The following is a 27985-nucleotide window of genomic DNA, read 5'->3' as shown; positions in this document are numbered from 1 at the left end:
GTTTGAGTTAAGAACATTGTTTATCTATTTTGTTTCACATTTTGTGTATACATTCTAGAATCGTCATCATCATTATTGGAAAAGGTCCATCATATACATATATGTATGTAAAATAGATTGTGTTCACTTAAATGTAATGTATTTATTTATTATAGACTAGGAGAATAATTCAAACAAGTATCATCATATCGATATTCAACCATATATAAACTGCGTCCATTGGCATTCGTTTTAAAGTAGTTGTTGCCTGGCTTACAAATAAAAAGAATTGAATAAAATCAACTATCCTCCGCCACCGCCTCCTGAGAGCTCATCCTCATATTGCTTGCGGAAGCAGTCTCCCACCGGGAAGAAGTCCCAGCTACGTTGTTGGTACATGTTCCAAACGTATGTTTCCTGACCGGTGTACTCCGTGTCTGGTTTGTTAATCAAATGCATCAGGAAGAACATGTAATTGGCGAGATTGTGCTCCTTCTGGACGTGCGTGTCAAAGCCATGCGGGACTATATCAAAGAAGTCTTTTCCCATGCCACATATGAAGCAATTAGACTCCATGTTGTCCTTGACCGATTCCAATTGATCACGCAGCTCACCAAAAGCGTCAATGATCAAACCCTGGATGATAGCCAGCAGGATGACAATGACGAAGAAGAAGAAAGTGATGTCGAAGATGATGCGGTAGACCTCATAGTCATCGCCATCTGGATCGCCAATCTCATCACCAATACCACCGCCCGCTCTCACACCCTTATACAAGTGGAAGACAAAGCACGTCAACATGTCGTGGCATTTCTTGTCCACCTCCTCGTCCTCCTCCTGGATGTAAAATTTGCGGAAGAAGTTGAACGCAATCACCGTGTAAATGTATACAATAATCGTTAGCAGCATCACGGTCAATACCAGTTGTTTGCCATTGTGCGTGACAGACTGCAGAATGGTGCGCAGTGTCTTGAAGCCAACGGCCACATCCAGCAAATGGGCGGCAAAAAAGAAGTTGTTAAAGTTGCCCATCACGGAGAAACTGAAGTACCACAGCGAATAGAGGAAGGCATTGTCCGTGAAGGTGACTCCCGCTTTCCAAACCTGATAGCGCCAGTCAATGTTCATGATGTACTTGAAGATGCCAGTCTCCTCGCTCTCCTGAGCCGCAAAAGCGCTCTTCTCCATGCCCAACAGATTCGAGATGGAATCGAAATCGTAGGTTTCACTGTACTTTTGACGCACCTTCTTCTTGACGAATTTGTCCCAATAGTTAACGGGGAAACTCTTTGCCGAAATGACCAATTTATCCCAATGCGATTTGAAGTCATCATCTTCCGGCTGTTCGGCAATAAATAGACCATCGAACTCCAGACGACGTGCGATTTCCTTTTCGCGCTTGAAGATGGCCAAAGGCACCTTCAAATGATAATAAGCAATCAACATGGCCAGCGATACCAGAGAGTGGAGCATGGCAGCAATTCGTAGCACATGCTCCATATAGAAGAAGTCCTCATCAACGTGTACAAGTTCCGGTATATCATCATCCTCAAAGTCCCCATCACCAGAGCCTCCGTCACCTGAACCGCCAAGACCAGAGCCAGCCATATCGGGTATATCTCCTGAACCCGAGCCCAAGATCAGTTCCTCCTCACCCGAACCTTCGGACTCTTCGGCAAACGAGGTCACCTTGTAGAAGAGCAGCATAAAGTTAATGCTGAAGGCCAAGACGAGCGCAACATATTTCAAATTGTAAAAGTTTCTGGCCAGGAAGCTGACGGCACGATGTGTGTACTGCGAGAAGTCGATTTGGTGCACAGCTGGTGTTTCCTGTGGAGCTGCCGATGATTTCTTGGCCTCCGCCTCGATAGAGGCCATAGCTGCTTCTTGGGCCTTCTGCGCTTCCTGACGCTCTTGAGCCGCCTTCTTAGCTGCTTCGCCACCCAGAAGATCCACTATGGATATGGGTTCAGGATGGACCTCACCCTCCAGCAGTTCACCTGTCACAGCAGCGCCGTCTTCGGGACTTGATTCACCGCCCTCTTCTACTGAAGAGTTAGCGGGCGATTCGTGCACCACAACCTTATACATGCCGTTCTCCTCTTTGTTGATGTCTAAACCAAATGCCTGCACTGTACCTGGAGGCTCCTCAAGCGGTAACGGGGGCAGTGCGCGTCCAAACGTTTCTTCCTCGACTACAGGTTCCAATTCCTCTTGTTCCGGCGCCGGTCCACGCATCAGATTTAATAGTATGCCAAAGATATAGCGCACAACACAGAAGTGAGCGTAGCCAGTGTAATAGAACATGTAGAAAATGATCTTGAAGAATCCAACAATGAGTTCCGGTATGGATTTGGTCTGCATGACTCCAATTTGATGCTTGATATTCGCTGGGCTTAACATGTGGACACCGAACTTAAGGCCTTCCTTGACTGCGGTAATGGTTCGTCGAATGGGATCTCGAGCGGCACGCTCCTCCTCCTCTTCGCTCATATAGGAACTGTAGGCCGTGTCGCGTTTCACATTGCCGCCGCCGTCGTCCGTGGCCATGAGGCCAGAGGCGTGAGTCATTTCAAAGATTGCATCCTCACAGAAATTGACAAAGGCTTCGAGTTTCTCCTTGTCGCCACCTTCGGTGACAATGGAATAGAAGAAGGCTCGCTTGGATTCACGAATTTGAGGTTTCTCCCATTGCTCGATGTTGGAGTCCTTGATCTCGAAGTAGACACGCTCGATACGCTTTGAGCTGCCCAGAATTTCAATGCGACCCAGGAACGGCTCGAAGTAGTTCAAGACAGAGCCCGCTGTCTCCAGGAATCTGGCCAGCCGCGGCTCATTGGGCATGTGTTCACTGAGGTTGGTCAGCAGCACAGCCAGGTTGAAACCAATCTCCTTTGATGGCTCGTGGAAACGCTCAACGAAGGCGCGGTAATCGATTTTGCCCTCGTGATTGCGTTCGCAACAAGCCAAAAGGAAATCCATTTCTTCCCTGTCAAAAGGAACATGGTTAAACCTTAACTTAAATATTCATTGATAACTTACGGTGTGTAGTTCTTGGACTGTTCCATCTTATCTCTGAAATCTTTGGGTATGACCCATCCCTCGTTCTTCATGTCGATTTCATGGAAGCTGGGAGACTCAATGAGATCGGCCAACTTGAGGAACATGTCGAAGTACTTGAGAATCAATTCCACATTGCTGGCAGATTCCACAAGGGTGTCAACCATCTGCTTTCCAATGGTGCCTAAAGGAAGATAGAGATTATATTGCTAAGTACACTTTACGTATTTCCTTTGGAATGAAATCTGAACAGTTTGTCTGGTAAAGGATGCCTTCTAGCAGGATAGGCTTTAAGTGTTGAGAGTGGTAGACAGTTAAGTCGGTCAGTCAGTCAGGAGATATGTATGTTTTCATAATGCCTTACCATTAACAACATTGCCTTCCAGCATGGACAACATCATGGTTATCATATCCTTTTGCAGATTCAGCAGTTCTTTAAGCAGGTCCACCTGGCTCGAGTGCTTCGACAGTTTGTCCTGCATGTGCGAGAATAGGAAGAGGAAACCACCGACAGCATCCCACAATCTGGAATGCGCCAATGCCTGCTGATTCAAGGTGCAAGGACCTTGGATGACCTCAGTGAGTGTGTTGAACACTTGACTAGCCACACCAATGGCCTTAAAGAAGTTCGCTTTTCCGGCAGGATCAATAATCTCTTTGCTGGAGTAGTGCCAATAGAAGTCCATAATCGATTCTTGTAGACGCAGAAGGTAATCCACAGTGCAAATGACCACGTTAACGGTGGTCGTGTTGCCAGCCTGAGTACGCAAATAGTTTTGCCATTCTGGAGGAGATGATTTCGTGATAAATTAAATTTGTCACAATTTATGTGAAAAGACATTTCTTACCCAAATTGTGACCCTCGCAGGTAAGTTGGATGAACCGGAAGAGAGCACATGTGAATTCGGCATCATGCATATTCTTCTCACCCGCAGCGCCCTCCGAGCCGACACCAAGACCTGCACCCGCACTTGGAATATACTCTTTGTTGTGTTGTTGCAAAAATTGCGTTGGGTTTGACAACGATAGCGGGGATCAACATATATACGGGATATACGGATGGTGGTGGTGGTTGATTGATTGATTGGTTGGTGATTGGCATGCGGATTTGTTGGTTGGGTGATTGGGAAAGTAGTCGGATGGAAGGAAAGACGAAATCAATAGTTCAAAACTTAGAAATACTTAGGACAGATGCATGAGTTGGTGCCACAATAATAACAGTAATCATACGAGTAATAAATTATTCAAATACATAATCATCATAATTACGATAATAATTGAAAGTTAAGAGGCCAGCAAATTATAAGCAGGATGCTACCACGTCCACTATTAAACTACTCTCTTACCCTCGGCCTTTGTGTTACGCTCAAAGGCATCCAGATCGAGGACACTGCACGAGTTCATCAGGCCAGCAATTGATGTAAAGAATCCAACATCCTTCTTCTCCTTCAGATGATTCAACATGCCCATTTGGATATCAATGTTGCCACCACGCAATATGGCGATGCCCAAATTGAGTGTCGTCATGACCATCTCCGAAGGTATACCTTTGGAGGCGGAAATGTGCAACAGCACCATTTCGGCAACGCCACGATTCGAGAGACGTGCTTGGTGGAACAGCAGCTTCTGCTTCTCCATTTCTTGTTCCTATCAGACAAGGTTGACAATTAAGTATTTTAATAACTGAAATTTATCTGCGTACATATTAAAACTGCAAATTGTAATGAACTCTAATTTAGTTATAGTCGAAATATTTCAGTACATATTTCGTTGTACCGATATTTGTTAGTATGATATACTTTTAAAGGTTTTTTTTACTAATTTTAATTGAAAAAGAATTACAGTAAAATGGAATCTTAAATTTTTTTGGGATACAAAATAACTTAATTTTTTTTTTAGAAAAACATTTAAAATTGTTGTCAATATTGTAAGAAATATTCATTACAAATGCTATTAAGCTTCAAAAGAATAATGTAGGTACTATAAATGAACGATAAAATGTTGGGTACATCGCTCTCAATGGTGAATGCGCCTTGCATAAATAAATTTTATGTGTGACAGTATGCAGTCTTGATATGTGAAATACACTAATTTTTTAGTTGGTTTATTGGCAGTTGTAATACAACTACTTATTGTTAAAGCTGGACTAATTGCTGCTTATAGTTACCATTAATCGTGATATTCGACACTTATGTTCAATCAATCGATTGAATTGAAAGCATTGGGTTAGGTTGATTAGTTTTTTGGTTAATTGGGCATGAACTTGATGTTGAAGCTTACATGAATACTTGTTCCTTCGCCCTCTTCGCCGCCTTCGCCACCCTCGCCATCTTCGCCGCCTTCTTCCTCTTCTTCGCCACAAGATTTGGCCGCAATTTGAGCATACGACATGTACAGAAGATCCTCTTGAAGTGCGCCACTGCGCTCGGTCATGGCGCCGCGACAGAATGTCGTTACAAGCTGAGTCAATGGATCCGGCTTACCATCGGTTTCCTCTTCATCCTTCTTGGATTTCTCAGATTCCTCAAATGTTTGAGTGAGATCCTCAATCATAACCTCTTGACCGACATTCTCCTCCTGCAGCCATTGTTCGTAGTAAGTACGAGCAAAGATATTGCAAGCACGATGTCTATGGGTAAAATTATTGATGGTGTCTATTAGTAAAGAATATCAATAAACCACGATCGGCATGCATTTAGTTGTGCTATTATGTTTAAAAACAATTTGCAACAAAAAATGAAAGGAGAGCACAAAACTAGGGATTTTCGGATCGCCGAAAGGTGTTTATAACCCCTGCAGATCTGTATATATCATAATTGTAAAAAATGGAAATTAAGAAAAATGAAAGACAGATCAATCTGTTGCTTTTTGGGACTCTGCAAAGGGTATTATTATGTTATAGAATAGATATTAGTAATTCACATGACTACCACCTGCTCATACGATATAGATGCTTGGCGCGTAAGCTTGATATAACTGCCTGACGACGAGCGACCGAAATTTTGGAACTCCAACGTTTTGTTTTGTTCTTGGCGCCGGTAGCCTATATTGAATCGTATAATATACAGCATAGCGAGAGCATAAAAATATATAATAATATAGCGCATGGGTTAAGGTCACAGCAGAGTGGTATTGCGTTAGTAGAAATCAGTTAATGATGAGAGGAATAAAAAAAACGGAAAAAACAGTGCGAGATTTTTGGGGGCGGATCAAAACTCAGTTTAGTTATATAGTAGTAGCTGATTGTTATTGCTTTGTGTGTCTACGATTCCAATCGGTTCGATCGATGTTTATACATTCATATATAGTAGTAGAGGTAATAACCTGGGTAGAGAATGTAGCGATGTTTGACGGAAACATGCGATTACGGCACGCTTCCTCTGTATCGATACAACGCTCCTGTAGACATTTTTGCTCTGCTGTTGTGGATGGTCGATCTGTAATTGTTTGGTTCACGAGTCGGGTTGAAAATTATTTTGATCGATGACAGTTCACGATTGTTGAGGGTACAAAGTTTGAGATTATGAAGAATTGAGAAATGTGCATAGTTGAAATAAATGTAATCAGAATCAAGTAATTAAGTATGAAATGGTAAAAGAACCATAAAAGATAAAAGATAAGTACTTGTAAATGTATTTGCAATACCAATATACGTCTTTTGGGACATATACTTACCATGTGCAATCCAAACAGAACCTTGGCCATTGCCACAATGCGATCAACAGTCTCCTGGGTCTTATCTTTGCCTTTCTCATTCGAATTGGTGTTGACCTTTTCCAGTGCTTGTTCATCGACTATTTCCTCGGTTTTGCCCAGCTTAGAGTAGAGATAATGCTGCCAGGACATCTCATCTGAGGGATCCAGTTTATCGGGCAGAGTTAGCTGATTGCGTGCAAACTCGATGACATCGTATTCGGGCATCTTCTTTAGATATCTATCCTTGCAGTGCTGCACCAGTTCCTGCTCTCGACCGGCAAACAGATTAAGGCCCACCGGCAGTAAACGCTTCAAACAGGCGACCATCAAACTTGCTTGCACTTCCTTGTCCTTGTCACGCTTCTTGTCCCTGTTCTTCTTTTTCTTTTTAACCTTGCCGCCCACTGCGGGGACGCCTTCCGAGATGGCAGAGCGTCGAGTGGCCGTGGGCATAATCAGGGCCATGTTGTCAATTTCATTGGCCGAGATAAAGTTCTGCTCCTCCTTAAGGAAGTACTGGCTCTTTGACCAAATATTGAAGATTTCAGCGACATGATTGTACAGCTCCTCGGCTTCTGGTATGTTGTCTTTCAGCCAATGATTGCGCTGCAAGTCGACGTATTTGATGAGCAGTGGATAGAATGAGTAAATGTCACGCACAAGCAAATTCCAGTCCTCCTGGAGTTGTGTCTCCACCTGTGAAGTGTCGTCGGTGGCTGACTTGATGAAGCCGCGCATGCTTTCCTCTTTGTGGAGCATGTTCTCAGTGCGCTTCTTCACTCGCTCGGCGAGTGGAAGGAATGGATCCTTCAACAGCTCTTCCGAGGTGTTGATGATAATCTGCTGGGTGTAGGCGGCAATGCGTGTCATCCAGGGAGCGTTGTCATTGCCAATGTTCTTCTTGATCATCTTAAGAACGTTGCGCAGCAGCGAGTTCATGTGATCAGCGGTTACCATGGTGACGTGATTGCCACTTGTGGGACTGACGTTGTCGGGTCCCTGGGACCACCAGAAGGGCAGATAGGCACACAACAAGGGTAAAATGACATCTATGATATGCGGAGCATCCGTGTATGTTTTATCGGACTCTACAAACTGATCGACTTCACTAAGGATCGCCTCTAAATTGGGCATGCAGCTCTCCATTTTGACCATGATGTCCTGTGCCTCCAATGAGTGATCCGCAATGCGGTTGAGCAGCGAGTACTGATTGTGTTTGTTGAGGTGCGGCTCCAGATAGGCAACAGGGAAGCAGGAGCTGTAAGCGCCAAGGCACGAGCCCAATGCGGGTCGATGACGTTCGATTTCGGTCTTTAGATACTTGCGATCGTGTGTTAAAGTGGCATCGGTACCCAGATGATAGAGGGCAGCCAAAATTTTGTAGGAGGCCACTTGAATCTCGTCCAGCAGTAGATCACTGCCATAGTCACAGGCAGCCAAATGATCGAACATCGCCGTAAGTACAGGTAAAACAACCTGATTGACGTAACCCAGTGATGTGGAAGTCTTGAGGTGCGTGCCACGCAGGTGACTGTATTTTCCATCCTGCAGATTGAGAATTGTGTTGCCCAGATCATCGGAAGTCTGATTGAAGAATGTTAACATCGAAGTACGAATAAACTCCGGACAATTTTTGGTTAAGGTCTTGGCATCGATACCCTTGACAAGCACTTGCAGACAACGAACCGTGATGCGAACATCCGGACCAAAGGCGCTCAAGCGATTGCGCAGCAAGGCGGCCAGCTTACAGAATATGGATGCCACCATCTCCTTTTCCTTCAGTGAGGCAGCTCCAATGTTATTAGTTGCCGTAGCTATGGCAATGAAATAGTTGCGATGAGTTGAGAAGTACTTTTCCATTAGAGGCAACACCACTTTCGAGAAGAACTTAATATCCCGCGATGCGGTCTTAAATGAGGTGCGTCGACTGAATGTGGTCGATGGCTTGAGCAGTTTCATGTTGATGGTAGCACGGTCCAGATACTGGATGAGCTTTTCGAGCAGCGAATAGGAGAAGCGCAGTTCAACAGCTGCCTGAGTGGCTCCACCTTCCTCAACAGCACCACCCTTAGAGGGCCTAGCAATGAATCAAATTTAATTTATCGATCTCCGAGATGGGCTTAACTTACTTGTGCAACTTGTATCCTTGGTATTGCATGTACTTGAGGAACTCCTGTGAACGCTCGCGGTCCTTCTTCTTCTCCTTGTCGGTAAGGAGATCATAGGGCACCAGCTGAGGATGGATGACCCCACCACATCCATTGAGCTCCTCGTTCTTCTTTTTGGCCCAAATGTCGTGGGAGTTTTCAGCCAAACGTTCGGCCATATTCTGCATTTCCCTGCTTAACGTCAGATTGCTCATATCCACAGGATGTGGATTGTAGTTGAAAGGACTTCCCTCGTTCTGAAAATCATGCTATTGTTTAAGCGCCCGCAGTGTGTAAATAAGTGTATTTCCCGCGAGTCATGAATCGCGATTTGTTGTGGTGGAATTTCGATATGATTTTGGATGTAAGCAGTGATTGGCCAATTGTGAGTTAGGGGAGTCCCATTGAAAGCGAAAGAAAATTCGTTTGTCGTTAGTTGAAATAAAATGGGATTTTCGTTAGTTTTATAGACGGATTTAAACAGCAGATATTTTCATATATTGAATATATCCGAATATTCTATGACAATTGAATACATACAATTTGGGGCTTCGACTGACGACGCGTCGAGCCACGATGATTCTGGGGCAAATCCATTTCTTGGTGTTCCACGGTCCAGCCAATGGCCAGCAAACCCTTCAGGCACTCACGCACCGGATCACGGTAACGCTCACGTTCCTAATATATTAAAAAATAATTTATTTAGAAAGTATTCTAGTCTATTAATAAGTTCAAGATGAGGTGATTTCAGATGTCCAGTAAAAAATGATAAGTAGATTTGTGCTTCCACTACGTACATATTCGCTGAGCATATTGTAAGGCTTGAGACGAGGATGCTTGCGTTCGCTATCTGATCGCACTTCGCCATATGTCCAGGCACCTTCCAATCGACGACTGGCCCAAGCATCGTGATAGTGCTCACTGAACTTTTGCACCAACGAATTGAGATCGTTATCAAGATGCACAGTGTTGGTATCGATGGGATTGGGCACGTATTGCGGTTGGTCGGGAGCGCCCATTTGCCTGCCATAATAGTCCTCGTCGGTGTTCTTCGAGAGACTGTAGTCTGGTGGCAAGGCACAGCCAATAGCAATAAGGCAGGGCAGAGCTTTACCGAACAGTTCCGGGTCATAGTCCATGTTGCTCAGCGAGTCAAAAATATTGGAGAAGAGAAGCATGGTAAGTCGCTTCTCCTCGTCGGACGAGGCCCCATATGAGCCTTGGCCTTGAGTGGAGCCGTAGTACTTGGCACAACGATCGAAGTGCAAAGTGAGCAGCTGCAAATGAATTAAATGAGCTACAGATCAAATAGGTCAATAAATCAGCAAATGACTTACCCTGAGAGCAACCGTCGTATACTCCGATAGTTTGGATACATCAACAGTCAACTTGCGCAATAGCTTGAGCAGCATGGCAGGTTGCATTTGTGATGTCAACGCGACTAGGAAATCGGATACAGCCTCACGTTGCCCCTTGGTCAGCATACGGTTCTTAGATAACCTATAGACCGTGTGCAGCGTAGCATCCAACAGACTGGCATAATTCTCCGCCTCATTGTAAAACTTCGAGTGCTTAATCAACAGTGGCAAAATCGAGTTGCCAATGTATCGGTTCATGGCTAGAGCCATGTCACTTTCCGATCCATCACTCTTATCCAAAATGGTGGCAGTACGCAGATCGGGTAGGAAAGCATCTTCCAACAGTCGGTAGAAAAGATCTTGCGTTTCAATGCCGTACACGCGCTCCAGAAATAGAACAATGCTCTGTTTATTATTGGGCAAGAGACCGGAGGGCATATCCGATTTCGGTTTCTCCTCGCCTGGAGCTGTTTGTGTTAGGGTGAATTTCAAACTGAGCACACCTTGAAGGTCTTCCAGTGGCACAAGAGATCGCAAAATAGCTCTAGCTCTCAGTGATTCGTTCTTCCCTTGCTCGATTACAGATACATCCGGGGCACATCGGCCCAAGAGATCAACCAGCGTACAATAGAAATTCAATATTGCTGCTCCGGTATCGATATAGTCTTCGTCTTCATCGCTCTCGGGTAGCGGATGGGTGAAATTCAGCCCGGCTATGGTGCCTTCAGCCTCGTCTTGCATCTTACAGCGATCCGAGATGCGTTCCGACATACGATTTGCCTCGCAAATGGCACGGAAGAGACCTTCTCCTTCTCCTCTTAGAGCCGGTCCCAAGCATTCTGGACGACGGATAAGAAGACGAATGACAAGGTTCGCATTCTCCTCGACACTTTCGCCGTTAACCCAAACGCAATAGCGCAAGAAGTCCAGATATCTTTCGCCCTCAACGGGATCCCAACCTAAATCGGGATAACCTTTCTCAACTAATTCCGAATTGCTTTGCAAGCCGCATCGGGACAAATAGACGGCAATTTTCTCCAAATAATGTTCCCTAAGTGCCAGAGCTAATTCTGTGTTCTCCATCAAACTCGAGTATGCCACATCCAGTGGAGTCGAACCACGCAGACTGGGTCTGGCCAACAAAATATTTGCATTGTCTAGCAGGAAATCAAAGTGATCAAACATGGCCTTCTGGTTTTGCCGTCCTGTCCTACAGAAGTAGCACAAGAATCGACAACAGGCAACGACCATTTCATGTGAGGTATCCTTCTCCTTTGAGGGTACACCCTCGGCTCCGTCGGTCTGGGCAGGAGCATCGCTCTGCGCCTGTGCACGACGTCCTAGCGTATTCATCATGACCGCCATGACGTTCTCGTGAACGCGCAGGATGCGTATCAAGTCAGGATGCTGGAAGAATGTGGCGTTGTTTACCAGTTTCCAGAGGCGCTTGCGCATCAACTCTTCCTCCTCTTGGCTCATTTGGACAGGCAAGAGTGCTCTTATCTGGCTGAGGCCAACCCACATCTCAGCGACATCGTCTCGTGCCCGATTGTTGATCACATAGGTCTTCTCAAGAGCTCGTACCAGCTCACCAACAGTATCGTATTGTCGCACGAGTAGACTGAACATTTCGCGTACCAACTTTGGATTTTCGATTTGTGATTCTTCAGCCCAGCTGACAATGGTTTTGATTAAGACTTTGCGGAAAACCTCTTCGGGTGTCTTTTTCTCAGGCTCCTCCACTTCCTTAGGTCCCTCCTCAAGCTCCTTGACGGTATTAATAAAATTATAAATTTTCGTAATGGGACCGGTTTTAATTTCTTCGATCGTAGTTATCTCAGTACCATCGGGCTCCTGCAGCGCATTTAGCGATACCTTCTGCATAAGCAGATCGTGGAATTCGCAGAGGCGACTGCGCAAATCAAGGCCACAGGTGCAATTATCCTGATCGTCCGCTTCAAGATTCTTAAAGCAGAGAATCTGATTCATTTGTTCTCGTGGTGGACAACGGAATTCTTTGGTCTTTTTGGCCGCAACAGCACTTGGCAAATCGGATTGCTTAATCTCGATATAACGTCGCAACTGATCAGTTTGCAGATCTCCCACAAAATCATGCGAGAATGCAATAATGCTCTCCACGCGATGACGCAGTTGTGTATCGTAGAGATGATGCAAGAGATAGCACATTTGCAGCTTGGCTCCCTCGGCCATCTTCATGGTGAGTAGTCCCTTACGATGCTCGTCCTTTCCCTCTGAAAAAATCGAAATAAAGATAAAGATAAAGATAGATGATTGCTCTTCTCTGTTTCTATGAGGATCCAAATTCAGTTCAAGCGTTTCCCACCTCTGGCGAATGTGGCATCCCAAGTTTCCGGATCAACCATTACTAATAGTTTCTGAACGTCCTCGTCTGTAAGGACGCCCACTAGCAGTAGGCGATCGGTCAACTTGATCAAAGGCCTGGAAAAAGACACATCACAGGACTTATAAATTATTTGTAGTGGAAGTCAGAAAGTCAGTACTCACAAGAAAAGATTTTCGTTGGTCCAACCGATGGGATCACGGTTGTGCACCTGATTGATCTCCACGGCATCTTTGAGCGCCTCCATGACGAACTCTCTGACTACTTCTAAGGGGAACTTCGGGGAGTACAACTGATCGATGTTGGGTATCGGTTCGCTGGAAACACTTGGCATACTAGATGTTGCAATCACAGGGGGTCTGAACGGTGGGAGTTGTTGTTGTTGTTGTTGTGGTGATTCGGTATCGGTTTCGGTATCGGTAACGGTATCGATTGGTGGTGCATTGAGAAGAAGTGTTGGATCGATGCAGGTTGGTGGTGGTTGGTTGATGTTGTTGATTTGTTTTTTGTAGCGATTGAAAGTATTGGAAAGAAAATGAGCAACATTCGAAACAGAGACCAAGTGCAAAAGTAGTGCAAGGTAGGAAAGAAGCAAATCTTATATGCATATGAACCGTGTGGATCTTGGCTATGTATCTAAGGAAATATAACTTGGATCTGAACACACTTACGTAATTTCTGTCATACGCAGCTGAGGACGCACAGATTCCGTGACCAGGGAACGCAAAGAGTGGCGCATTTCGTCCTCGGCATAGAGCTCCTTTAGTTCGGCACCTAATGGAGTAATATACTCATTCTTACACACTTCCATGGTCGTTGCATGCGACTCGAGGTGAAGAGCAATCAGCAAATCATAGAAGCCCTGACGTAGTGGTCCACTCATATACTCCGATCTGATGGCATAAAGCAGCTGTTTTTGGTCAACGTGCTGGCATAAAGCATGGGCGGCGCGATAATTGGACTGATAGCATAAGGCAGCGTACAGAGTGAGTGTGTGCGCATGGAACGAGAGCAGTTTGTCCATCTCAATCAGCTCCAGAATGTCAATGCAACGGTCCTCCTCAGGGATATGTAGCGCCAGCATTGAAACAGGATCTTCGCAGAGCATCGACCAGCCACGTATGTCAGACAACTTAAGAGCGTGCACCTGCAGTGATGTGTTCGGGACACGCGCCCATTGATGTGGACGCAGACACTGCACCTTCAAGCGGGGCGGCGACTGCGGATTGATGTGCTTGTCACTGGTTGGCAACACGGCAGCTGATAGCGGCAATGTGGTAGGAGTGCGACCGAGTTCAATCTGTAGAATTTCCTTGCTTGTGGCCTCCACAAAGATGGCTGGGAACAGCTTGGTGTCCGGCTCCATCATCCAGCGATGCGAGGTCTCCTTGCCTTCGCAAGTGAAACGTATAATGCCAGTGGCAGTATCCACAAAGCAACCCACGAACATGCCTTGCGATGCACCCTTGCCTGAGGCATCTTGGGTTACCTCGTTGAACAACTCGTCGGCACGCACCACATAGCAACTCTGGCGATCTATGCGCTCAATGGGCACTTCGTAGTAGTCCTCGATATACACGGAGCCACGTCGCACTTTGTTCTTGTTGAACTCGCGACTGTGCAAATGATATTGTGTTGTCACCCACCCAACGTAGACGTGTGTGGGATCCTGGCCGGGGAAGATACGTACGCCGTAGAAGTATTCGTTGATCAGCTTAAGGCACTCGGCATCAAACATCTCATTGCCCGAGGACTCGACGGGTGGCTGACCCAGATTAGTTGAGCTTAGCTGCTTGGGTCCCTGCGGGACAGGACTGGGTGGGATTTCAGCCTGTTAATGGATGACGGTTATTCAATTGTTTCTATTAATTCACATGCAATTTATAACTAGCACAAAATATATACTCATATTTACTGTAATTAGAATAAATATGTACATAAGTTGAGTAGTTTATTTAGTAGCTATTACTTACGTTATTTAGACGCAGCGTTGGCGTCCTTGTGGTCATCTGCTGATTGACCACATTCCTGCCATGTGCCACCGTGTTGCGACGTTCCAAAGAGGTGTCTGCCGTTCGAGCACCGCTCTTGGACTCGCGACTCTGGTCGCGTGATTTCTTCGAGAAGAACTTGAACGGGCTGCGTCCACGTTTCTTCTTATCATCCAAATCATCACCCAAGCCATTTATGTCCAGCACTGAGGATGAACGTTGCATCTCATCCAAAGCGGCTGTCATGTCTGATTCGAAGGTAATGTTGCGGGTCAAGGAGCCTTTGCGTGGTGGTCGAGAGGGTCCACCACGCATCATGTGTTCTGCCTCCGGTTCGGTATGATCATCAAAGTTGCCACGGGTAAGTCCCTTAATGTCGTTCATATTAAAGCCACTCTTAAGCATGTGATCCATGTGTGCAGCATTCTGGGTTTGTTGCTGAGCGGCAGCCTCTTGGGCCTCACGCATTAGGCGATATTGCCGGATTTTGATCTCCTCCCAGCGACGCGCCTTCTCTTGCTCGCTAATGAACTCACTCATGCAAGTGACTGGCAAAGAGAGACGCAAGAATTCCCAGTTGGCCTTTTCCATGGTCTCAAATGTATTATGTGATATCTTCAAATGTGGTGGAGTATCAGCACCTCCAGGAATACGGGTGACATCAATACGGCAATCGGGCATTTCTTCAGTGTTTTCAAATATGGGCTGATCCTTGGTATACCAGTGGGTAACCGGTCGTCGCATATTGCTAATAATAACTTTAATTAAAAATCAAATCATGGATTTAAGTTTATCATACTTACACACAGAACGGTTCATAACCCTCCTGGAGACCGCAGGTCGTAAAGAACTTGAGGGAGTCCACATCCTGGCCATAAATGAGGCGTGCCTTTTGGCCAACACCCAGAGTGCAGGCGGGAACAAAGCCAACTCCTTCAGCAGTCACATCGGCGAATGTTGTCTCACCTCCCAGAGCATCCATGAGAAGTTCTCCATTCAACGAGAAGCCTAAGCGAGTATTATAACAGCATTTAGGTGAGAATCTTCGCAATAGTATATAAGGTCTTTTATAAGTAATCTTAACGAAGCTGCATTTAAGGAAATTAAGAATTCTAATTAGGCCAAAATCGCCGCATTATCAAAAAATGTGTGTTCTCATCGACTCTTTATGCCTTGACTTTAGCTATATAGAAATCAGAATTCACTAAAAAGGCGCATCGCACTAGAACAAAACAAAAGTCCTCTAGGGATAAAATACGTGCGTATTAAATTTGTATTGTTTTTTTTTTTGCAATTCTCCTTGCCATTCTTTGGTTTAGTATTGAAAAAGCTGATTAAACAGTTCTAACTGTTAGCTGACATGCTAATTTTTACATAATGTTATTTATTTAATAGTGCGGAATGAAATTGAGAATCATTTGAAATATATAAATTAAATTTGCTTCAATATTCATTTATTTATTAATTAATTTCAAATTTATTTAACTTGATTAAGTTTGAGCACTTTTAAGTTAAATCCGAGTTAAGTAACTTTATTTAAAAAATAAATTTGCGAAAAAATCGATAAGGAAAAGTACATATATCATATGATTTTTATCTCATTCCTTGATTAGTTAAGTAAACTTTGAACTTAATGCTAAGGGTGTTATTACAGGCAAATAGTAATAATTAACAAGCTTTTTGAGATGAGCTGATGTGTCACCTTTTCAGCAGGTATTCCTTCAATATTATGCGACTGTTAGGCTTTGTGTTCAAAGTAACAAAAATCGGGTGTTAGGGCATGGGACATTTGTTGGACTTATTAACAAAAATTATGTAAAATGTATAATTATATTTCTGGGGACTACAAAAAGTGACCGTAAAATGTAAATATAAAAAGATTTGGATCAACGTGTGTGTGTTTTCAAGAATTTCGAGTAATGATACCCTACGTTGAGCTCATGTTGAAACGATATCGATATGGTAAACTGCTGTCTATAGGTTCGAGCTTAGGTCATTTTCTTGATGTCATGGAAGTGCAAGGTACTGTAATGGTAATTGTACTTAGCTGTCATATAGCAGGGACCTGGTTGACATTTAGTAGATATCAAAAGCACGGATTTACAATTCTTTTTTTTTTTTTGTTGGGGTTTTCTTTTTGGTTTTGTTTACATTACAACAAACGAGCATTTATGTGCGTTTCTTACTAATTGTGTGATCGGCTAGATCTAAAAAGACTCCGACTATATCCCCAGGTCCACACTGTTTCCCGAAGGATTCACTGTTGCCACCGTAGACTTTCTCTTCCTAAAAATTGCAATATTAATGTTCAGAGTGCATTTCGAATATAGTATGATCGTGTGAATCTTTTCGCAGCCCCATTACAAATTAAATTTAAATTTATTTTTGTTGGTTAATGATCAATTATGAGTGTATTGCTAAATTAACAAAATAAAATGATTAGAAAACAAATTATTGAATGAAGAGAGAAGAGTTAAACAAAATGCGTTCGATCAAAACGAAATTGAAAATGTAAGAAAAACAACGAAGGCAACGCAATATTGCGTTGAACTGATAGTGTGTCTAAGGGTCCTTACTGATGGTTTGCTCCTTAACATCGATGAAACAACCAATGACGTCACCAGCTTCATAGCGAACACCAAAGTGCTCAATGGATCCGGCGTGCATTTTGGTCACCTATAATCAGGGGTGGGGTTTGATTTTTTTCAATTGATCTTCCATTAAAGCGATACCAATCGACGTGTCTGGCATTCACATCGCATTACCATTGATTGATGAGAAGGGCCCCCAAATGCCTATGTGAAAATTCTGTCAACCCTTCAACCCTTGCATACTTACATTGTGGCCATCGAAGGCCCAACTGGTATCCTCGCTGCCCAGCATGGCGCCTGGATAGCAATCAGCGCGTGCCCAACCAACTCGCATCGGACCCGCCGTTAGCACCTCGAATTCAAAGTACCACTTGCCAAAGGTGACGGCATAATTGCGCTCCACGCGATAAGTGCGGAAGGCAGCGAACTTGAGTCGCTGTGCCTCAGCCAGTAGAGCCTCGGTGCCTTCTCCAGTCGGTGGATCGAGTACGTATCCGTAGACCAATAGGGTGCGCACTGTTTCGGAGGCGGTGTCGCGATTGGCCTTTTTGATGGCCTCATCCACCTTGGAGTAGGGCACCAAATGGGGACTGCGATGATTCTCCGAGTCTTCGTTGAGACCGTAAGTCCATCCCTGTTGAATACGCTCGCGTGCCCACAGATTGTGTGTATTCTCGGCCAGCTGATCCACCAGCTCCTCCAGCTTTGGAGTCAGCGTCACAGCGCTGAGATCCAACGGTGCTGGCTTGTAGCCATTAGCCTGCATGAAGATTTCATTGGGCAAGCGCACGGGGCGAATACGTGCTGGCGGCTTGTCCATGGTAATGTAGTAGCCCAATGAAATGATTGTCCTGCGATTAAAAAGTGAAAGACATAATGACAATTACTTTGATATTAAGGTAATTATGCTCGCATCCAATCAATTCAAAAAATCAAGAGAGAAAGCTCGAATGTGCTCGACTGTGAGATACCCGCTACCCATTTGGAATAAAAGCAAAATATTGCGATATTATTCTCAAAATATATTAAAGTAATATACCAAAAAAAATATGAGAAATTGTATATTTGGTATATTTACATGGTGCTACATTCTAAATACACCATAGGGTGCAAAGCGACTAAGACCCCTAGGCGCTTTTGCCCATTCAAAAGTTTTTTTTTTCTTTATATGGTCGGGGATGCCTTCTTCTACCTGTTATATTACTCAAATGCAAGCAGCTTATAGTGGATACTTGGTATACAGGATCGATTACTTACTTTAGCGTTTGGACTGCAAGTTGATTATCGTAGCGCTTTTCCGCTGCGGGCAGTTTCTCAAATTGGGTGAGACAAGGATGAATGCGATGATAGTCATCGCGATGCTCACCCCAAGACCAACCCGCATCGATCTTATTTAAAGCCCACATTTCGTGAATGTTCTCGGCAAGTTTTTCTTTGATTTGGTCTACAGAACTGGGCAAGGAAACACCTGTGGTGTCGACAGGCTTGGGCACAAAGGGTGTATCGTCCTCGATAAGCCATGGTCCAGCTAGCACATTTTTGCTAAGATTGCCAAAATAGAAGCACGGATCCAAGCTGAGAACCTGATGGGGCATCAGACACTGCACCAGCGCTGAGAATCCCATGGGTGGAGCATACTTCAAGCGACCGTGATCACCGCCAAACAAGAAGCGGCAACTGAGTTTCGATGAGCAACTCATCACGGGGAAGAACATGCCATCCAGATTGAAGTCCCTGAAGCAGCCCCGCACTTTGGCGCCGTTAAAAGTGAATGTGATGACGGGAACCGAGAGATCGATTGCCACGCCAATGACATCTCCCTTGCGAATGTATGGCTCCTCTGGTAGGGAATCCACAACGAGGGTTTTGCGTCCACCAGTCCACAGGAAGGCGCCGTCAAAGCCAAAGGAGTAAAGGTCATCGCCCACGCCGTTGCCACCCCACTTCTTGCCACCTCCTGGATATGGCACATAGCCCGAGGTATTGGCCCAACCGATGCGCAAATGGGGCATAATGTGGGTGGTCTGCTCGATGTGATCCATGGTCACCTCGAAGTACCATTTCTGGTACATGGAGGAGCCATCGACACGACCCACGAATATGTTGGGACGAATGCTGGCCACGTGATCGACCAGCAGAGTTTGCAGCAGAAGATTCTTGCCTGGCAGTAAAAAAGTCACAAATGTTGTTTTGCGAGGAGCGGACAGCGACTCCGTTACCCACGCACAAAGAGCACAGGACATCGAGTACTTTGGGATCACGACCATGTTTCTCCAACAGCGATATAATCACTTTGATATGCTCATCTCGCATCATGTTCAGAGCTTCAGGCGAATCGATGAGCACGCAGTGCAGCACATCCAACATGCCAGATCCTTCGCTGGACGCCTGAGAGCCGAGACGTGAGAAAAGCCAGTTGAGGCGATTGCTGTTTGCGAACTGAGCGCAATTCGTGTGGTTGCCCTTGATGATGGCTGCCAACAACTGGTACAAATATGTGGAAATCAAGTCCCAACTCTGACCAGTCTCATCACCAGCCAGGAAGCTGGCGAGGAAGCCCTGCGATGTAATAATGTTGATCTTGTCAATTGCCTCAAGTATAAGATTGAGCACGCCCTCTTCTTGGAACAGATCCTGACGATTGCGCAGGGCTCTGAATCGATTCTGTTTCTCCTCGTGCTCTGTAAACATCGAACATAATTAATGAGAGAATCATTTCTTGTGTTGTATTTACACTGTAACCGTACGACCATTTTGTGTAAACTTAAAATAACTAATAACTAATAATATTCTTAAAAAAAAAAAATGAAACTAATAAATTTATTTCAAAAATAACAAAATGATCCATTAATTAAATTCTTGTGAATATTAGGTAAAATAACAAAAATTACTTTAAATGTTAAAAAATTTAAAAACGTGTCAATTTTAAAATAAAATTTTCTTATTAAGACAATGCCATGTCGAAGAATTTAGTAAAAATAGTGTATATTTAAAAAACTCAAAATATTAAAAAAAAAAATGATTTTAACTGCAATAGATTACTAGTTAGAAATAACAGAATCCATATTCATATTACCGCGTTTGTAGAACACACTGTCTACATATGCATTACCAAATTATTACAATTACCAAATTAATCTTTATGTTAAATTATTGCCTTCATTATTTGGTACCCTTTTTAATATTTTGTAGCTGCTCTAGATGCTATAATTTTTTTTAACAGTTCGGTCGTTCAAGCATCAAGAACCGCAGCCTCTGAGAAGTGCATACGATCGCAGTGTAAATGAAGTATTGTGCGAAAGCTTACCCATGTCATCTTCTGGCTGGGAGAAGTAGTTGATCAAATCTTCCAAGCACATGACCATCTCGTTGAGGTTGACTTTTTGGAAAAATATTGAGTGTCGACGATTAGATTGCAAAGTCTCCAGAGCGCTAATTATTGGAAGACATTGGTTATGTTACTCAGAGTATAATCAACTTGTGTTTAAGTTTACAACTTACGTGATGAACTGGGTGAAGAGACTGCTGCACTTGCGGATGACGCGTGCAGTCTTCGATTCTTCCTCCTGTGATCGGGAAAAATCAAGACAATCGTCCATTTTGCCCTCCTCATGGAGAATGGCCTGCTTCTCTTCCACTTTGCCGACGCCCTTCTTTTTCGTTTCGTAGCTTTTGTAGCTGAGCCACAGGCTGGATTCGCAATGTTGGACGATGACGGTGGTGTCTCCGTATTTGATGATAGGTGAACCGATGACCTCCAAGTCTTTGTCCTCCAACACTTTCTTTTCGTCGTCTTTTTCTTGCCTCAGGCAGAAAGTCGTCGTTGCAATCGATGCTTCTTCCTTCTTGACAAGGATTAGCTCGTTGCTCTCGTTGACGCCCAGATAGCGTCCAGTTGTTATATGACGTATACGCATGGGATGATACCAGTTGATGAAGCCGCCCGTCCACTTGGTGCGCGCCAGCTCAAGGCGCCACAAAGAACGTGCCTGCGCCATGACCACGCCTCCCTCGTATATGACAATACTGAAAAAGGATTACAATTAGTCTCTGATTAATAGAGCTGGGAATTCAGCTTACTTTTGACCTGCTTCACGTCCCCAGGTGCTGGGTATTGTCAAGCATTCGTCGCCGCCATGAAAGAATCGAAGGACATCTCCGCCAAACACATAGCCCACATACTTCATGCGGGAGATGCCAGTGCCGTAGGGTTGTACCGACCAGTGGGTAACGTGGAAGCTGGCATTGACAATCGACTGCTCATTCTCCTTGGTTGTATGCAGATAACGCTCGGTGGCCACAGATACAAGAATAAGATCGTCTCCCACACGCACCTTTTCACCTTCGGAACGTTGCTTGCTTGCGGGATGCACTGTCCACCAACAGGCTTCACCCTGACTATGCTCCTGCAGACCCACATCGAAGGAGAGCTTGTCGTTCGATGACGACGTTGACAGGCAGGCAAGGTACTGAAACAGAAATTATGATCAGTACGTCAATAGATCCATTAATAATTATATGCAATCTTACCATGTCGCTGTTGTGATGCCTCAAGAGTATGGCATTGCCGTAGAGCAGGGTTCTATGCCCAGATCCGGTGCCCTTGCCCTGTGGATTATGATAGCCTTTAGTAAGTGTTGCCACTATGTGATACTCAAGGACAGACTACAAGGGATTGGTTTGTTTGGTTTCTACACTACTTGAATCAAAAGAAACACGTGAGGTACGAGAACGAGTAGTAAATATGCCATTCCAAAAAAAAGAGTATTTAATTTGTACATTTGTAGTAGTAGTTGTTGTCTGAAGTTAATTGAAAGTGCAAGTACTCGATCGAAGTAAGGGTATGTTGTGATGTTAGATGGGAACATAACGAAAACAGTTGAGTAATGAACTGACTCCTCCTCGGCCTGGCTTGCCTCAAAACATATAGTAAAAAATACTTAGTATATATAGTACATAGAGAGAAAATTACAGAGAGTTACGCGTCTGAGAACTGCAGTAAATTTATTAGACTAGGCTAAAGCTCGCTAGACGAGAGACAGAGAAGCAAAGAGCAAAGAGCGTAGAACAGAGAACAGAAAAAAGAAAACAGAGAGCAAAGATAGCAAGTAAGTACTACGACTACATACTAGATTATACCAAAGTAGTATAGTAAGATAGAGAAAATTTTTAGATAAAGATACAAAAAGAGAAAGAAGCGCGATTTATTATAATTCAAAAGTTCGATACCATTAACGAACGTTCTGTATACTTACAACTTGACTATCCTGTTGTGTTTATGTATAAGAAAAATTTTGAAAAATAACGAAAAATTTAGAGATTACAATTTGCGTAAAAAGAGAAATGGGAAAATAGTACGAATATAGTAAGAACATGCAGATAGGATATAGTTGGAGATATATATGAATTTAAATGTCTGTTGCGGAACGAACATTATATCATTATAACGGTCGCATTAAAGTCCAACAGGAAGTGGATATTGGAGACGGTAAAAGTAGCGCAAGGAACTGGATAATATTGTATTGGGTAACGTTTTTTTTTGTTTTTTTTTCGTATTTATTTGGGACACATTTGATTTATGCATTATACGTATTTTTTTTACGTGCACATATCTCTGAATATCATCTATGAAGAAGTTTTTCTGTGGATCTGTGGCACATGCGGAGCGAATCCAAATAATTGTACTTACGGTCTCTGATCCGGCAGCTGTCACCAGTTCCTGCAGGGCTCTCACGGATAGGGCCTGCTCAATCACGAACACGCATTGCGAGAGATCGGGCGGAACATTCTTATCGGCAATATTCTCGAGGAAACAATGCCGATTTCCAAATCCCTCGGCGGCCAAACAGACACGCTCTCCCGTCGCTGTGCAGGAAAGCGTGACCATATCTTCCTGTAAATGATAAGCACGAGATCATCAAATCAATTGTCAAGTGTTAATGATAAATTCAAGATGGCATTCGACTATAATTGCTAATTGTCAAGTGTGCGACATTTCTTGACCCAGGCCATGGTAAACAGTGTTGCATATCATCTAAATACCAATTGGTAATTGGTTACCCAAGCGCCCTCAATGGTCAGTTGACCAAAAGCTATATACGCACACAGACACACACGAGGGTAGTAAAACATGGCCGAATGAGGAAATGAGTCAATGAGTAGAGAGAAGTTACAGGCTGGCTGCCCAACCTCGACTCGACCTCGACCCCGACAGCCGACAGTTGACTCCGGACTTGAGAGCCCAATGCCCTAAGTCGTAGTCGTGGCACGAACCAATTGCCAAGTCAGATGGGATTGTGGCCAGAATTGTTGTGTGTAGTCAAAGTTAAATGAACGGTAATGGATTTCGAATCGAGCAATTTACATAATTTAAATACGAATGAAATGCCAACTGCCGTTGTCCGATGTCCTTTAGCCCTGCCAATCGTCTGCCCTCAAACTATTTAAAAATGAGAAAATCCAACCGCAACTAACACATACATATTCGATGTGTATAGTATGCATGTAGATTGTGCCCTATGCCATGAATCTATTTGCATTCGACTTACGCTTGACATCACTTTGGCTAAGTGTTTTGGCAACATTGCACATTTAGGCCTCTCGATGCGAATTGGCCAAATGATGGGTAGCATCTTTCGATAGTAACTATAAATTTTGATAGAATTACCTTTAAGCGCAAACTTGACGTCAAACAACTAAACCGAAACAGCTCCCCAGACGTTGCTGTCCCCAGGAAAGTCCCAATAGCAATCACCCCCCCCAATCTCAACACAACCCAAGCCTCTAGAGAGATCTGAAGCGCAGACAACAGACACACAGAAGAAATATGGTTGAAGAGGGTGAACCGTTACAGTTACAACTGTTATTTTAGCCTATGTTTTGGGCCATATTTATTGAATTTAACGTGAAGCTGAAGAAAAAGACAAACTCGTGGAGGAGGTGGAAGTGGCAGTGAAAGTGAAAGTGGAAGCAGAAGGCCTACGGGCATAAACAAGATACGCTCATCATATCGTACTCGGGGTGATGCCGAAACATAGCACAATGTTTATTTATTGCAGCAAGGTGCCAAATGCTGACCTCGTTGCCCCCAAAAGGGACCATGGTCGGCACTTTGGCCAGAGGGTTGCCAACTGTTCAACTCTCTGTTATACATAACTCGTACATATTTACACATAATGACTGTCATTTTCGTAGCCAGGTGTAGGCATTGATATATTGATGCATTTGTCAGCTGATGTGTTCATTCCATTCTTTCCCTTTCTCTGCAGCATCAACAACAAACAGCAGCAGCAGATGCTGCCCCTCTCCATGTAAAGTGAGGCAACAAATCTGTTGAAAGCTTTAAACTCAACTGTGATTGAAATTGTGACCTGACTTTTGTATTTATTGGCAGCTATAAAGAAAGCTAGCGGTATGTAAGGATGTTTTGCCCGCATGTGAGACCGGCAACCATAAATAAATGCAATACATTCCTATACAGTATCCTTTGCGAAGCATCCTTTGTTGAGCTCTAGCTCTAGCATCAGCTCTAGTCAATGCCTCACATCGTTAGGCTCAACCGACTCTCCCCACTCTTCCACCCCCTGTGTTCCCCTTATCCTTGTGTGTGTGTGCTTTATGATAGCAATTGTGTGAAATCCCCGTTATATTTTATTGACTGAACGTAATTGATTTTAGATGATTTCGTTGCTTGCTTTTGTTTTGTTTGTTCTTTTATGCATTTGTATATTTATCGATTCAAGTTTAAGCACTTGGAGTACTTGGTACTTACCGTTCTCAGGAATGAAACATCATCCTGCTCGGAGCCACCTTCCGCTTCAGCCATTTTGCTTGGTAACGCAACGAACGCCGCGCCCAATCAAAATTCTATTCAATTGTTTTATTGTGTATCGAAATATTTCGAATATTTGTTTATGTGCTCCGGTATCTCCTTCAGTTTAAAAGAAAACAAAACAATAATATTCATTTATAAATCAAAGTGTTTGATTTTTTCTTTTTCATTACTGTGCAGCATTGGAAAATTGATTCAAATTTTTGTTTCGTTTGTATTAATTAATTCAGAACCTAAGCATTTATCACTCCAAATATAGTATAATTATATATATCTAACGTTTCAGTTTATTGTTCAAATTACCCTTATTTTTTTAGGTACATTTTAATTTCCTAAATTTTCAATTGAAGTAAACAGTTGTTATAATAGTACAAATGTTTTTATGTTATCAATTTGGATCAGTAATGTGAAATGTATTTTATAAATTATTTATAGAATTATTAATATTCGCATTGAATAATAGTAAAGAAAATAATTATTATAATAAAGAAATGTTTTATTTTATCAATCTATTTATGAGATAATAATAATTTGTATACTGCTCGCCAGAATTTTCTTATAACTGCAACTTTGTTAAATATTTCAATATTTATTTCTGTATGTATTCTGTATATTTTAGAACATTATCAATCAAATTTATTTCGCACTTTCTACGTTTCTAACGCACCATACAAAAAAATAGAGATGTCTGAAAAATATAACCGTAACTATATTTTTTTCACAAAATTTCCATGTTCCTAATATTCAAAAAAATAATTGGCAAACTCTAATGCGATAAACAAAAAAATCTTTAAATGTTCTGACACATTCCAATTGTAATTCTTTCAGCATATACTTGCGCAAGTATATAAATAAATTATTCAATGGATTAAGTCTCGCGAGAGCAATCATAACATTTCACCCATTCTCCCCAACTATGCTATTGCTACTCTCTCTCTCTCTCTCTTTGTCCCATTCCTTTCTGCTCTCTTTCTCTTTTGGCGCGCACGAGGGCTCGTCGGATTTTAGTTGGCCATTTGCTTTGCTTGCCAAGTTCTTCGCTCAGCTGTTCAGCCGGTTTCTGTTTGTCGCGTTTCTGTGTCATTTGTCGTTTTGCATTTTGTTGTTTTTCACTTTTCGCGTGGTTTGCAATTCACTTTGCTGCTTTATGTGTGCTGTCTCTTGGCATGTTTAATTGTATAAATAGGTATATTATATTTTTCTGGGGGTTTGCCAAATTTACTGCAGATAAATCGGATGTTACGTTATATATCTATATCTAAATATATATGTAGATAAATATGTATATATGTAGACTATAGTCTACATATAATTATTTTTTGACTGATTATTAGCACATATGTTTTGTTTTTTACATATTTTAATTGATATAATTATAGGATATTTTATTATTTTCGATGGAATGCAGTATGTAGAGTTGGAAAACTGAAACTGTGATTCTTCATTTTTAAATTTTTGTTTAGTTTGTCTGGAGTCTTTCGTAGGATTAGGGCGGCCATCGGTAATCCAGGGTCCGATGGCACGCAATGAGGCTACGCGTCGGGTTGCGTTGCGTTGATTTCAAATTCCAAAGAATTACCCGGCACTAGCTAATGATATTTTGAGATAGTTTCGTTCAATACATTCGGTATTGTAGTATCTCTGGTTCACTTCTTTCAGGTTTTCTGTGGCTGGTTGATAGACATTTTGGTTTGCCAGCAGTTCGGAGTGTTTATTTTTGGTCTCATCGGCGCACGAACGTGGCCCGAAGCATTGACGAGCGCACACATATCCAAAAATATCACACGCAAAGCCCTGGGCAGCACAAGAAACTGGCACAGAAACCGAAAATTTTTGTACAAATTGTTAATATTTTCCGTAAATTAATTGCATTTTCTTATGCAATTCCCGGATTAATCACTTTGAACTGAACACGCGCTGGAAGCTCGCTGCGGCACGTTGGAGCCAACTCAATGGATTTTCCACAATTTCCATGAGACGTTTTCAACACACACGCACGCATTTATACATTCATATATTTCTATATGTATATGTTTTATATATATACTCGATGCTAGTGGGCCAACGGAAGCATAGCAGAACTTACTTTTCGTGTCGATATTACTCTCTAGACTGACGAGCACGCCAGAAAGCGACTACGAGTATGCCGATGGCCGGATTGCCGATTGCCGAGTGCTGAATATACTGAAAATACTGCGGCACGCAGCATGCGGCGACGAATTGTGTCTCAGTGCACAGTGGTGCGAGTGTACGCAATCTGTGGTCGCTCAGGATTAGCGGGATTACGCCACTGCGTTTCAGCACACTGTGTTTGCTTAGAGTTTCTCTCTCTCTCTCCCGCTCTCGCTCTGTGTCTTGCTCTTGCAGTTGTTCTCTCTTGATTGTTGATTGAAGTGGCGCAAAGTGGGTGAATGCGAATGTGTGTGTGTATATGAACGGGTGGCAGCTTGTTGCTTTCGGCCCCACTCTGTATTCGTAGTTGTAAGTGTAGTTGTGCCAGTAGTCGTAGCTGTAGGCTCTGCAAAAGAGGCCAAAGGCTGAGAAACAGCTGTTTGCGAGTACACTGACTTCATGAGCTTCTATCAAAATAGTATCTGTCTGTGTACATTTGAAATAAACATCTTTGAAATATTTTGGTTGTACTTGTTTCTAAGTAGTACGTGTTCGTCTTATACGTGTTTCTGGCATTGATTGTTGAACAGTTGCCAAGACTGAGTGGCCCAAAAATGCTTGTAGTTGCATGTACCATTAGAAATTGTAATGGGCTGGGTAAAAATAGATGCATATATGTACTCAAATGTGTGGCGAAAGATACAACTAAAGATAATTGCATTCGTATAGAAAATATGCGATGTATGCGTTTCATTCAACTTGAACTTGCCAAAAACCGTCATCATCAGATAAATGCAGAAGCGACTGTCAGCTTTTTAATGAATGAAATTAGAATAGAAGGAGACAACGCTGGGAGAA

At 43.2% G+C, this 27985-nt stretch overlaps 1 protein-coding gene across 1 annotated transcript; it reads right to left on the bottom strand.

Moving 5' to 3' along the window:
• Position 1: 1 nt before the first annotated feature.
• LOC132794225 (ryanodine receptor) lies at positions 2-27170 on the bottom strand. The gene is given in 28 exon segments (XM_060804519.1): positions 2-2968; positions 3022-3223; positions 3404-3823; positions 3888-3998; positions 4386-4686; positions 5320-5668; positions 6364-6476; positions 6715-8812; positions 8865-9139; positions 9423-9560; positions 9680-10159; positions 10220-12492; positions 12585-12700; positions 12767-12961; positions 13274-14433; positions 14576-15341; positions 15397-15601; positions 17170-17269; positions 17432-18035; positions 18442-19358; positions 19360-19865; positions 20492-20616; positions 20686-21210; positions 21265-21653; positions 21715-21792; positions 22874-23077; positions 24956-25114; positions 27102-27170. Coding segments are annotated over 27 exon segments (15390 nt in total). The 5' UTR covers positions 25010-25114; positions 27102-27170; the 3' UTR covers positions 2-282.
• Between the last annotated feature and the right edge of the window lie 815 nt (positions 27171-27985).

The sequence above is a fragment of the Drosophila nasuta genome, chromosome 3 (assembly GCF_023558535.2).
Source record: "Drosophila nasuta strain 15112-1781.00 chromosome 3, ASM2355853v1, whole genome shotgun sequence".
Lineage (NCBI taxonomy): Eukaryota > Metazoa > Arthropoda > Insecta > Diptera > Drosophilidae > Drosophila > Drosophila nasuta.
The sequence above is the reverse complement of the archived record's forward strand: the minus strand, read 5'-3'. Positions and strand labels throughout refer to the sequence as shown.